At 71.5% G+C, this 13,337-nt stretch overlaps 1 protein-coding gene across 1 annotated transcript; it reads right to left on the bottom strand.

The window, feature by feature from the left end:
- Window positions 1-451: 451 nt before the first annotated feature.
- HIF3A (hypoxia inducible factor 3 subunit alpha) lies at window positions 452-12,005 on the bottom strand. Its single transcript, XM_075725390.1, has 11 exons — window positions 11,792-12,005; window positions 10,175-10,311; window positions 9,397-9,481; window positions 8,830-8,939; window positions 7,902-8,086; window positions 6,933-7,039; window positions 3,116-3,263; window positions 2,178-2,302; window positions 1,359-1,528; window positions 945-1,019; window positions 452-556 (listed from the first exon to the last, which is right to left on the bottom strand). Exons 1-11 carry the CDS (start codon window positions 12,003-12,005, stop codon window positions 452-454), a joined length of 1,461 nt encoding a protein of 486 aa, XP_075581505.1.
- Between the last annotated feature and the right edge of the window lie 1,332 nt (window positions 12,006-13,337).

Below are 13,337 nucleotides of genomic sequence, written 5' to 3' on the forward strand. Positions count from 1 at the left end.
GGGACAGGGTCACCCCCCCAGCATGGCCAGGTCCGGGGGGACGCCTGGGGGGGCGGGGGGGGCACAGGGGGACAGGGTCACCCCCCCAGCATGGCCAGGTCCGGGGGGGACACACAGGGGACAGGGTCAACCCCCCAGCATGGCCAGGTCCGGGGGGGACGCCTGGGGGGGCGGGGGGGGACACAGGGGGACAGGGTCACCCCCCAGCATGGCCAGGTCCGGGGGGGACGCCTGGGGGGGCGGGGGGGGCACAGGGGGGACAGGGTCACCCCCCAGCATGGCCAGGTCCGGGGGGGACGCCTGGGGGGGCGGGGGGGGCACAGGGGGACAGGGTCACCCCCCCAGCATGGCCAGGTCCAGGGGGGACGCCTGGGGGGGCGGGGGGGACACAGGGGGACAGGGTCACCCCCCCAGCATGGCCAGGTCCGGGGGGGACACAGAGGGGACAGGGTCACCCCCCCAGCATGGCCAGGTCCAGGGGGGACGCCTGGGGGGGCGGGGGGGGACACAGGGGGACAGGGTCACCCCCCAGCATGGCCAGGTCCGGGGGGGACGCCTGGGGGGGCGGGGGGGACACAGGGGGGCAGGGTCACCCCCCAGCATGGCCAGGTCCAGGGGGGACGCCTGGGGGGACGGGGGGGGCACGGGGGACAGGGTCACCCCCCAGCGTGGCCAGGTCCGGGGGGGACGCCTGGGGGGGCGGGGGGGGACACAGGGGGACAGGGTCACCCCCCCAGCATGGCCAGGTCCGGGGGGGGGACGGGACAGGGGGACAGGGTCACCCCCCCAGCATGACTACATCTTGGCGGGGGGGGGCAGGAGGGACAGGGTCACCCCCCAGCATGGCCAGGTCCGGCTGGGGTGGCAGAGGGGACAGTGGGAGAGGGGGACGGGGACAGGGTCCCACCCGGGGGATGTGGGGGTTCCACCCAGCCCCCCCATACCTGCAGGGTCGTGCCGGGCCCCGGGCTCCCCGCGAAGAGCTTCTGCACCTCGAACAGCAGCTCGTCCCCGGGGGGCTGGGGGGGCACAGGACCACATACCTGCCCCCCGCCCCCAGCCTGACCAGGACCCCCAATCCACCCCCCCAGTCCCCAAACTGGCCCCCCATATTCTTTCAGGATCCCCCCCAACCTGGCCAGGACCCCCCAGCGACACCCCCAGCCCTCAAGGACCCCCCAGAGACCCCCCCAGCCTTCCCAAGGACCCCCCCTCTGCCCCCCCCCATAGCTTGGGAAGGACCCTCAGGACCCCCCATGTTCCCCCAGGGAACCCCCATTTCCCCAGGGACCCCCCCCTAGACTCCCATAGCCTGGCTGGGACCCCCCCCGCCCCCAAAACCCCGAGGCCGGACTCACCGGGGAGGGGCTGCGGGGGTGGCGCCGGGGGGGCGCCGGGGGGGGATCAAAGATGGGGGCGAGGAGACGGGCGAGTTCGGGGGAGCAGAAGCGCCGGGGGTCCCGCTGCAGCACCGCCTCAGGGACATGGGCCGGGCGCACGAAAGCCAGCACCCGCGGGCCCCCCACCCCTGCCCGCACCGTCACATGGGGTGGGGGACCCCCAGAACCCCCCCAGAGTCCCCAGGGCTCCCCAGCACCCACAGCCCCCCCACAGTATCACATGGGGCTGGGGACCCCCAGACCCTCCCCCCAGGATCCTCAGGGACCCCCCAGCACCCACAGCCCCCCCACCCCTGCCTACACCATCACGCAGGGCTGGGGACCCCCAGAATCCCCCCCAGGACCCCTAGGGATGCCCCAGCACCCATAGCCCCCCCACCCCTGTCCACACCGTCACATGGGGTTGGGGATCCCCCCAGGACCCCTAGGGACCCCCCAGCACCCACAGCCCCCCCCCCCCCGCCTGCACCATCACATGGGGTTGGGGCCCCCCCCCAGGGCCCCTAGGGACCCCCCAGCACCCACAGCCCCCCCATCCCTGCCCACACCATCACACAGGGCTGGGCACCCTCAGACCCCCCCCCCCCCCCCCCGAGCCTCCAGGGACCCCCCAGAGCCCCAGGGATTCCACCCCAGCCCCCCAAGATCCCAGCCCCCCCCAGCCCCCCATGCACCAAGCCCCAGTGCCCCCACGATCCTCTCCCAGCGCTCCCAGTACCCCCATCACCTCCCAGTGCCCCCCCGCCAGTGTCCCCAGTTGCCGCAACTGGTGCCCACCGAGGCTGAGGTTGAGGATGGCATCGGGGGTGTCGGGGCCGGGGGCGGGGGGGGGCAAGCGGCGCCCCTCACCCCGGCGTTGGGTCTGCTCCAGCGACAGCACCACCCCCCGCTGCTCCACGCGGCTGTGGGGGGCCCGTCAGCCCCCCATGGGATGGGGCCGGGGGACCGACACCCCACGGGGCACCAACACCCCCCCTCAATGGGCCGAGGGTACCGGGTTTGGGGTGCTGACCCCCCCCAGGCACTGGGTATGGGGCATGAGATTGGGGGTGCTGACCCCCCCCCCCCGCACCTTTTATGGGCTGCACACCCCCAGTGGGCATGGGGTATGAGATTTGGGGTGCTGTGCCCCCCCCAGGCACCCACTATGGGGTGCCAACCCCCCTGGTCACCAGGTTCAGGGTCTGAGTTTCGGGGTGCTGCCCCCCCCAGTCACCATTTATGGGGTGCACATCCCCACTGGGTATGGGGTATGGGATTTGGGGTGCTGACCCCCTCCCCAAGCACCATTTATGGGGTGCACACCCCCACTGGGTATGGGGTAAGAAATCTGGGGTGCTGACCCCCTCCCCAAGCACCATTTATGGGGTGCACACCCCCACTGGGTATGGGGTAAGAAATCTGGGGTGCTGACCCCCCTCCCCAAGCACCATTTATGGGGTGCACACCCCCACTGGGTATGGGGTATGGGATTTGGGGTGCTGCCCCCCCCCCCCGGCACTGGGTATGGGGTCTGAGATTCGGGGTGCTGCCTCCCGCAAGCACTGGGCATGGGGTGCCAACCCCCCTGGTTAACTGGGTTCAGGGTCTGAGTTTTGGGGTGCTGCCCCCCCCAGGGCATCACTTATGTGGCACCAACGCCCCACAGGCACCCACCGCTGGGCAGAGGCCCCAGCCCCCCGTGTCCCCCCGTGTCCCCCCCGTGCCCCCCCAACCTGAGGACGAAGTGGAGGCAGACGATCCCCTCGGGCTGGGCGCTGCGGCTGTTGGCGATGACGGTGGCCTGGGTCTGCGCCCACAGGAACCCCCCGCGCTTGGCCAGGAACCGGTACTGGCTCGTCACCGCCTGTCCCTTGCTCAGCACTGCGGGGGCCACCACCCCACGGGTGACCCGGGAGGGGTCGGGGGGCCCGGGGGAGGGTGGTGTTGGGGTGCCCAGGGGTGCCCCAGGGGGAGATTGGGGTGCTCAGGGGTGCCCAGAGGAGATACTGAGGTGCCCAGGGGGATGTTGGGGTGCCCAGGGGTGCCCCAGGGGGATAGTAGGGTGCTCAGGGGTACCAGAGGGAATGTTGGGGTGCCCCAGGGGGGATGTTGGAGCACCCAGGGGCGTGCCCCAGGGGGAGATAGGGGGAATACGGGGGTGCCCAGGGGTGCTCAGAGGGGATATTGAGGTGCCCAGGGCAGATGTGAGGGTCCCCCAGGGGTGCCCCAGGGGGATATTGGGGTGTTCAGGGGTGCCAGGGGGGATGTTGGGGTGCTCGGGGTGCCCCAGGGGGATAGTAGGGTGCTCAGGGGTACCAGAGGGAATGTTGGGGTGCCCCAGGGGGGATGTTGGGGTGCCCAGGGGTGCCCAGAGGGGATATTGAGGTGCCCAGGGGGGATATGAGGGTCCCCAGGGGTGCCCCAGGGGGAAATTAGGGTGCCCGGGGGTGCCCCAGGGGGATATTGGGGTGTTCAGGGGTGCCAGGGAGGATGTTGGGGTGCTCGGGGTGACCCAGGGGGATAGTAGGGTGCTCAGGGGTACCAGAGGGAATGTTGGGGTGCCCCAGGGGGGATGTTGGGGTTTCCAGGGGTGCCCCAGGGGGAGACAGGGGGAATACGGGGGTGCTCAGGGGTGCCCAGAGGAGATACTGAGGTGCCCAGGGGGATGTTGCGGTGCCCAGGGGTGCCCCAGGGGGATAATAGGGTGCTCAGGGGTACCAGAGGGGATGTCGGGGTGTCCCAGGGGGATGTTGGGGTGCCCAGGGGTGCTCAGAGGGGATATTGAGGTGCCCAGGGGGATGCTGGGGTGCCCAGGGGTGCCCCAGGGGGAGATAGAGGGAATACGGGGGTGCCCGGGGCTGCCCAGGGGTGCTCAGAGGGGATATTGAGGTGCCCAGGGGGGATATGAGGGTCCCCAGGGGGAAATTAGGGTGCCCATGGGGGCCCATAGGGTGCACAGGGGTGCCAGGGAGGATGTTGGGGTGCCCAGGGGTACCCAGAGGGAATATTGAGGTGCCCCAGGGGGGATGTTGGGGTGCCCAGGGGTGCCCCAGGGGGAGATAGGGGGAATATGGGGGTGCCCAGGGGTGCTCAGAGGGGATATTGAGGTGCCCAGGGCAGATGTTGGGGTCCCCAGGGGTGCCCCAGGGGGGATATGAGGGTCCCCAGGGGTGCCCCGGGGGGGTGTCAGGGTGCCCGGAGTGCCCCAGGGGGATTTTGGGGTGCTCAGGGGTGCCAGGGGGATGTTGGGGCGCCCAGAGGGGATCTCAGGGTGCCCGGGGTGCCCCAGGGGGATATTGGGGTGCTCAGGGGTGCCAGGGGGGATGTTGGGGTGCCCCAGGGGGATGTTGGGGTGCCCGTGGTGCCCCAGGGGGGATGTCAGGGTGCCCAGGGGTGCCCCAGGGGGATGTGGGGGTGCCCGGGGGTGCTCAGAGGGGATACTGAGGTGCCCAGGGGGGATGTTGGGGTGCCCGCGGTGCCCCAGGGGGATGTTGGGGTGCCCGGGTGCCAGGGGCGATGTCGGGGAGCCCAGGGGTGCCCCAGGGGATGTCGGGGTGCCCGCGGTGCCCCAGGGGGATGTTGGGGTGCCCGGGTGACAGTGGGGATGTTGGGGTGCCCATGGTGCCCCAGGGGGATATGAGGGTGCCCGGGGTGCCCCAGGGGGATGTCAGGGTGCCCGCGGTGCCCCAGGGGGGATATGAGGGTACCCGCGGTGCCCCAGGGGGATGTGGGGGTGCCCGGGGTGACAGTGGGGATGTCGGGGTGCCCGGGGTTCCCCAGGGGGATGTCGGGGTGCCCAGGGTGCCCCAGGGGGATGTTGGGGTCCCCGCGGTGCCCCAGGGGGGATATGAGGGTGCCCGCGGTGCCCCAGGGGGATGTCGGGGTGCCCAGGGGTGCCCGCAGGGGATGTCAGGGTGCCCGGGGTGCCCCAGGGGGATGTCGGGGTGCCCGGGTGACAGTGGGGATGTCGGGGTGCCCGGGGTTCCCCAGGGGGATGTCGGGGTGCCCAGGGTGCCCCAGGGGGATGTTGGGGTCCCCGCGGTGCCCCAGGGGGGATATGAGGGTGCCCGCGGTGCCCCAGGGGGATGTCGGGGTGCCCAGGGGTGCCCGCAGGGGATGTCAGGGTGCCCGCGGTGCCCCAGGGGGATGTGGGGGTGCCCGGGTGACAGTGGGGATGTCGGGGTGCCCGGGGTTCCCCAGGGGGATGTCGGGGTGCCCAGGGTGCCCCAGGGGGATGTTGGGGTCCCCGCGGTGCCCCAGGGGGGATATGAGGGTGCCCGCGGTGCCCCAGGGGGATGTCGGGGTGCCCAGGGGTGCCCGCAGGGGATGTCAGGGTGCCCAGGGGTGCCCCAGGGGGATGTCGGGGTGTCTGCGGTGCCCCAGGGGGATGTGGGGGTGCCCGGGTGACAGTGGGGATGTTGGGGTGCCCGGGGTTCCCCAGGGGGATGTTGGGGTGCCCGCGGTGCCCCAGGGGGATGTGGGGGTGCCCGGGGTGCCCCAGGGGGATGTTGGGGTCCCCGCGGTGACCCAGGGGGATATGAGGGTGCCCGGGGTGCCCCAGGGGGATGTCAGGGTGCCCGCGGTGCCCCAGGGGGGATATGAGGGTGCCCGCGGTGCCCCAGGGGGATGTGGGGGTGCCCGGGTGACAGTGGGGATGTCAGGGTGCCCGGGGTTCCCCAGGGGGATGTCGGGGTGCCCGGGGTGCCCCAGGGGGATGTTGGGGTCCCCGCGGTGCCCCAGGGGGGATATGAGGGTGCCCGCGGTGCCCCAGGGGGATGTCGGGGTGCCCAGGGGTGCCCGCAGGGGATGTCAGGGTGCCCGCGGTGCCCCAGGGGGATGTGGGGGTGCCCGGGTGACAGTGGGGATGTCGGGGTGCCCGGGGTTCCCCAGGGGGATGTCGGGGTGCCTGGGGTGCCCCAGGGGGATGTTGGGGTCCCCGCGGTGCCCCAGGGGGATATGAGGGTGCCCGCGGTGCCCCAGGGGGATGTCGGGGTGCCCAGGGGTGCCCGCAGGGGATGTCGGGGTGCCCGCGGTGCCCCAGGGGGATGTGGGGGTGCCCGGGGTGACAGTGGGGATGTCGGGGTCCCCGCGGTGCCCCAGGGGGATGTCGGGGTGCCCGGGGTGCCCCAGGGGGATGTTGGGGTCCCCGCGGTGCCCCAGGGGGGATATGAGGGTGCCCGCGGTGCCCCAGGGGGATGTTGGGGTGCCCAGGGGTGCCCCAGGGGGATGTCGGGGTGCCCGGGGTGCCCCAGGGGGATGTTGGGGTCCCCGCGGTGCCCCAGGGGGATGTCGGGGTGCCCGGGGTGCCCCAGGGGGATGTTGGTGTCCCCGCGGTGCCCCGGGGGGATATGAGGGTGCCTGCGGTGCCCCAGGGGGATGTTGGGGTGCCCGGGGTGCCCCAGGGGGATGTTGGGGTGCCCAGGGGTGCCCCAGGGGGATGTCGGGGGTGCCCGCGGTGCCCCAGGGGGGATATGAGGGTGCCCGCGGTGCCCCAGGGGGATGTCGGGGTGCCGGGTGCCAGGGGGTGCGGGGGGCGCGGGGGGCACTCACGGGTGTGCACGCTCCTGCTGAGGGTGTCGGAGTCGAGGGCATGGACGTACTCGTAGAGGGAGCAGCCGAGCAGCTCCTCGGGGGCGTACCCCGCCACCTCCCCGATCCTGCGCACCCCGACTCAGCCGGCGCCCCAGGCCCGCCGAGGGGCTCCCCCCGCCCCGTCCCCCTAAGGGGGCCTGGGGGGCACTTATGGGGGGGAGGGGGGCCCCAAGAGGGTCTGGGGGGGGCTCTATGGGGACCTGGGGGGGCTCTTGGGGGTGCTGGGGGGGGTGCTGGGGGGGGGGGAGGTCTAATGGGTTTGGGGTGCTGGGGGGTTGGGGTGCTGGGGGGGGTGTCTGGGGGTTTCAGGGTGCTGAGGGGTGAGGGTCTGGGCAGGATGGATGCCAGGGGTCCGGGGTGTTTCGAGGTGCCGCAGACTGGGGGGGGGGGTCAGGGTGCTGGGGGGGGGGGGGTTGGAGTGCTGGGGTCCACGGGAGGGCCAGGGGGTCTTGGGGGGGCGTTTAGGGTGCTGGTGGTCTGGGGGGGGGAGTCGGGGTGCTGGGAGGGAAACAAGGGACCAGGGGGGTGGGATGGTTTGGGGTGCCAGGGGGCTGGGGGGCTGGGGGTCTGCATGGGGGTTGGGGTGCTGGGTTCGGGGGGTGGGTGGGTTTTGGGGTGCTGGGGTCTGGAGGGTGCTGCATTCGGGGGGTGGGTGGGTTTTGGGGTGCTGGGGTCTGGAGGGTGCTGGGTTCGGGGTGGGTGGGTTTTGGGGTGCTGGGGTCTGAAGGGTGCTGCATTCGGGGGGTGGGTGGGTTTTGGGGTGCTGGGGTCTGGAGGGTGCTGGGTTCAGGGGTGGGTGAGTTTTGGGGTGCTGGGGTCTGCAGGGTGCTGGGTTCAGGGGTGGGTGGGTTTTGGGGTGCTGGGGTCTGGAGGGTGCTGGGTTCAGGGGGTGGGTGTTCTGGGGGGTCCAGCGGGGGGGACCCCCACCTGTCGTCGCAGTAGGTGAACTTCATGTCCATGGAGTGGCGGCTGAGGACGGTGCCGGAGCCCAGGGGGGTCTCGATGGCCCCCGGGTGGGGGATGGCCTCGCAGATCAGCACCAGGCAGCGCAGGGGGGGGTCGCCCCCCCCGGCCCCCGCGTACGACCGCATGTGCCCTGCGCAGTGCAGCACCTGGGGGGCCGCCGTGAGGGGGGGGCCGGGGCCCCCCCTGAACCCCTGCGGACCCCCCCGGCACTCCCCCATGGTGCTGTGTCCCCCATGTCCCCCCTGGGCCCCCCACGTCCCCCCCCGTCGCTGTGTCCCCACATATCGCTCTGTCCCCCCCATTGCCCCGTCCCCCCTCTGCCCCCCCATGCCCCCTCTGCTCCCCCGTGTCCCCCCGTGCCTCAATGTCCCCTTGTCACCCCCGTGTCCTCACTGCCCCCCAAGCCTCCTTGTCCCCCTGCCCCCCTCAAGTCCCCCCTACTCCCCCATGTACCCCCCAAGTCTCCTTGTCCCCATGTCCCCCTGCCCCCCTCAAGTCCCCCCTACTCCCCCATGTACCCCTCAAGCCTCCTTGTCCCCATGTCCCCCTGCCCCCCTCAAGTCCCCCCTACTCCCCCCGTACCCCTCAAGCCTCCTTGTCCCCATGTCCCCCTGCCCCCCTCAAGTCCCCCCTACTCCCCCCGTACCCCTCAAGCCTCCTTGTCCCCATGTCCCTCCATCACGGCGGCATAACCCTTCGCATCCTCATGTCCCCCCACATCCCCCTATTCCACCCCACATCCCATGTCCCCCTGTCCCCCCCGTCCCCCCATGTCCCCATTTCCCCATGTCCCCCCACATCCCCCATGTCCCCATATCCCCCCACGTCCCCCCCGCCCCCCTGTCCCCGTGTCCCCCCATGCCCCGCCATGTCCCCACATCCCCCCCACCTTCCAGGAGGCTGCCTTGAGGTTGAGGCAGCGCCCGCGCCCCGTCAGGGTGCTCTTCATCCGCAGGGAGAAGCTGCGCCCCGAGCGCTCCCCCCGCCGCCGCGGCACCGCTGGGGGGGGGCCGGGGTCAGGGGGGGCTGAGGGGAGGCTGGCGGGGGGGGCTGGGGGGCCCACGGGGGCTTTGGGAGGATGCCAGGGGAGATCCAGGGATGGGGGGGGACAGGGGTGTTTGGGAGAGTCCATGGGGTGTTGGGGGAGCACTGGAGCGTGCTGAGGGGGGTCCCAGGGGCATTTGGGGGGTCTCAGGGGAGACCCAGGGATGCTTGAGGGGGGACAGGGGTGTTTGGGGGGGGTCCCAGGGGTGCTGCCGGGGCACTAGAGGGGTTCCAGAGGTGTTTGGGGGGTCCCAGGGAAGACCCAGGGCTTGCTAGGGGGTTCCAGAGGTGTCTGGGGGGGTCCCAGGGGTGCTGAGGAGGTGTTCCAGGGGTATTTGGAGGGGTCCCAGGAGAGTCCCTGGGTGCGGGGGGGGGGGGGTCAGGGATATGTGGGGGGTCCCGGGGGTCTCACCCTGCCGGGGGCTGAGCACGTCCTGCAGCTCCTCGTGGTCACAAGGGTGCACGAAGTCGAAGACGCTGTGGCCAATCAGCTCCAGCTGCCGGGGGGACACGGGGGGGGGGGGGTGTGTGTCGCACGCCTCACAGGAGCACCCTTGCACAAGCACCCTTGCACGAGCACTCTCATGTGAGCACCCTTGCATGGGGCCTCACACGAGCACCCTCACACGGGCACCCTTGCACAAGCACCCTTGCACGGGCACCCTTGCACACACACTCACAGGGACCTCACACGAGCACCCTCACATGGGCACCCTTGCACACACACTCACAGGGGCCTCACACGAACACCCTCACATGGGCACCCTTGCACAAGCACCCTTGCATGGGCACCCTTGCACGGGCACCCTTGCACACACACTCACAGGGGCCTCACACGAGCACCCTCACATGAGCACCCTTGCAGGAACACCCTTGCATGGGCACCCTTGCACACACACTCACAGGGACCTCACACGAGCACCCTCACACGGGCACCCTTGCAGGAACACCCTTGCACGGGCACCCTTGCACACACACTCACAGGGGCCTCACACGAACACCCTCACATGGGCACCCTTGCACGGGCACCCTTGCACACACACTCACAGGGGCCTCACACGAACACCTTTGCACGAGCACCCTGGCACAAGCACCTTGGCCTGCCTTACACAAGCAGCTGCCCGTCGCCCCCACCATGGGTGCCCCGGGACCTCTCGCAGGCAGAGTTGTGGGGTGCCCCCCCCCCAAACCTGGCTGAGCCCCAGGAGCCGGTTGACGTTCTCAGAGAGGAAGATCATGTCCCCCGCCTCACTCAGCACCATCACGAAGCCGCTCAGCGCCTTCAGGTAGCACCCATCCACCTCCTCCGCTGCTGCCGCCCAGGCGCCTGAGGGATGGGCACGTCACCGGGGCGGGGGGGCCTCAGGGTGCTGGGGGAGGCTGGGGTGCTGGGGGTGCTTGGGGGGAGGGGGCTGGGGGAGCTCAGGGATCCCCAGGGTGCTCAGGGGGTCTGGGGTGCTTGGGAGGGGGGACCTGGGGGAGCTCAGGGGTCCCCAGGGTGCTCAGGGGGTCTGGGGTGCTTGGGAGGGGGGACCTGGGGGAGCTCAGGGGTCCCCAGGGTGCTCAGGGGGTCTGGGGTGCTTGGGAGGGGGGACCTGGGGGAGTTCAGAGGGTCCCCAGGGTGCTCAGGGGGTCTGGGGTGCTTGGGAGGGGGGACCTGGGGGAGCTCAGGGGTCCCCAGGGTGCTCAGGGGGTCTGGGGTGCTTGGGAGGGGGGACCTGGGGGAGCTCAGGGGTCCCCAGGGTGCTCAGGGGGTCTGGGGTGCTTGGGAGGGGGGACCTGGGGGAGCTCAGGGGTCCCCAGGGTGCTCAGGGGGTCTGGGGTGCTTGGGAGGGGGGACCTGGGGGAGCTCAGGGGTCCCCAGGGTGCTCAGGGGGTCTGGGGTGCTTGGGAGGGGGGACCTGGGGGAGTTCAGAGGGTCCCCAGGGTGCTCAGGGGGTCTGGGGTGCTTGGGAGGGGGGACCTGGGGGAGCTCAGGGGTCCCCAGGGTGCTCAGGGGGTCTGGGGTGCTTGGGAGGGGGGACCTGGGGGAGTTCAGGGGTCCCCAGGGTGCTCAGGGGTCCTGTGGATGCTCAGGGGTTCTGGGGTGCTTGGGGGCGGCTGGGGTGCATGGGGGTCTGTGGGTGCTTGGGGGTTCCCAGGGTGCTGGGGGACTGGGGGTGCTTGGGGGGCCTGGGGGTGCTTGGAGAGGGGGCTGGGGGAGCTCAGGGGGTCCCCAAGGTGCTGGGGGGGTGGTGGGGTGCATGGGAGGTCTGTGGGTGCTTGGGGGTCCCCAGGGTGCTGAGGGGGCTGGGGTGATTGGAGGGGGGCACTGGGGGAGGCCAGGCAGTCTGGGGTGCTTGGGGGGTCCTATGGGTGCTGGGGCTGCTCAGGGAATCCCCTGGGTGCTTGCAGGGGCCTATGGGTCCCAGGAAGTCCCATGGTTCCCCAGAGATCCCAGGAGGTCCCATGGGTGTTTAGGGGTCCCAGGAGGTCCCACGGCTCCCCAGGGGTCCGTCCCATGAGGTCCGCTGGGTGGCGGGGGTCCCAGCACGTCCCCTGGGTGTTTGGGGGGTCCCAGGAGGTCCCATGGTTCTCTGGGGGGTCCCAGGGGGTCTCATGGGTGTGCAGGGGTCCCAGGAGACCCCAGGAGGTCCCATGAGTGTCTGGAGGTCCCTGGAGGTCTGAAGAGGTCCCATGGTTGCCCAGGGGTCCCTGGAGGCCCCAGGAGGTCCCATGGTTGCCCAGGGACCCCAGGAGGTCCCCTGGCTGTTTGGGGGTCCCAGGAGGTCCCAGGAGGTTCCACGGGGGTGCCGGGAGGGGCTCACCAGCGGCAAGGAGGCGGTGGACGCGCAGGTAGCTGATGGTGAGGCGCATGATGGAGGCCTTGTCAAGGTGGGCGCTGACGCCACGGGCGAAGGGCAGGGTGTGCGCCAGCTGGTAGAAGACCTCCGTCTCCCGGCTGCGCCGGCACCGTGCAGCATCCCGTGAGCGCTCCTTCCGCAGCTCCGGCGTCGACCTGCCAGTGCCCGCCAGCACCATGGGTGCTCCTGGGCATCCGCCGCTGCACCCCAGGCACCCACGCTGGACCCTGCTGCACCCACCCTGCACCCCCACTGCACCCCCAGGCACCTGCATTGCACCCTGGGGCACCCACGCTGCACGCCAGGCACCCCACGCTGCACCCACACTGCACCCCAGGCACCTGCACTGCACGCTGGGGCACCCACGCTGCACCCCAGGCACCCCACGCTGCACCCACACTGCACCCCAGGCACCTGCACTGCACGCTGGGGCACCCACGCTGCACCCCAGGCACCCCACGCTGCACCCACACTGCACCCCAGGCACCTGCACTCCATGCTGGGGCACCCACACTGCACCCCAGGCACCTGCACTGCACGCTGGGGCACCCACGCTGCACGCTGGGGCACCCACGCTGCACCCACACTGCACCCCAGGCACTTGCACTGCACACTGGGGCACCCACGCTGCACCCACACTGCACCCCAGGCACTTGCACTGCACCCTGGGGCACCAATGCTACACGCTAGGCTGCACCCACACTGCACCCCAGGCACTTGCACTGCACCCTGGGGCACCCACGCTGCACCCACGCTGCACCCCAGGCACTTGCACTCCACGCTGGGGCACCCCAGGCTGCACCCACGCTGCACCCCAGGCACTTGCACTGGAGGCTGGGGCACCCACGCTGCACCCCAGGCTGCACCCACACTGAACCCCAGGCACTTGCACTGGAGGCTGGGGCACCCACGCTGCACCCACGCTGCACCCCAGGCACTTGCACTGCACCCTGGGGCACCCACGCTGCACCCACGCTGCACCCTAGGCACTTGCACTCCACGCTGGGGCACCCACGCTGCAACCCAGGCTGCACCCCAGGCACCTGCACTGCACCCTGGGGCACCCACGCTGCACCCACACTGCACCCCAGGCACCTGCACTGCACGCTGGGCACCCACGCTGCAACCACGCTGCACCCACACTGCACCCCAGGCACTTGCACTCCACACTGGGGCACCCACGCTGCACCCCAGGCTGCACCCACACTGCACCCCAGGCACTTGCACTGCACCCTGGGGCACCCACGCTGCACCCACGCTGCACCCCAGGCACTTGCACTCCACGCTGGGGCACCCCAGGCTGCACCCACGCTGCACCCCAGGCACTTGCACTGGAGGCTGGGGCACCCACGCTGCACCCCAGGCTGCACCCACACTGAACCCCAGGCACTTGCACTGGAGGCTGGGGCACCCACGCTGCACCCACGCTGCACCCCAGGCACTTGCACTGCACCCTGGGGCACCCACGCTGCACCCACGCTGCACCCCAGGCACCTGCACTGCACGCTGG

This window comes from Pelecanus crispus, chromosome 30 (assembly GCF_030463565.1).
Source record: "Pelecanus crispus isolate bPelCri1 chromosome 30, bPelCri1.pri, whole genome shotgun sequence".
Lineage (NCBI taxonomy): Eukaryota > Metazoa > Chordata > Aves > Pelecaniformes > Pelecanidae > Pelecanus > Pelecanus crispus.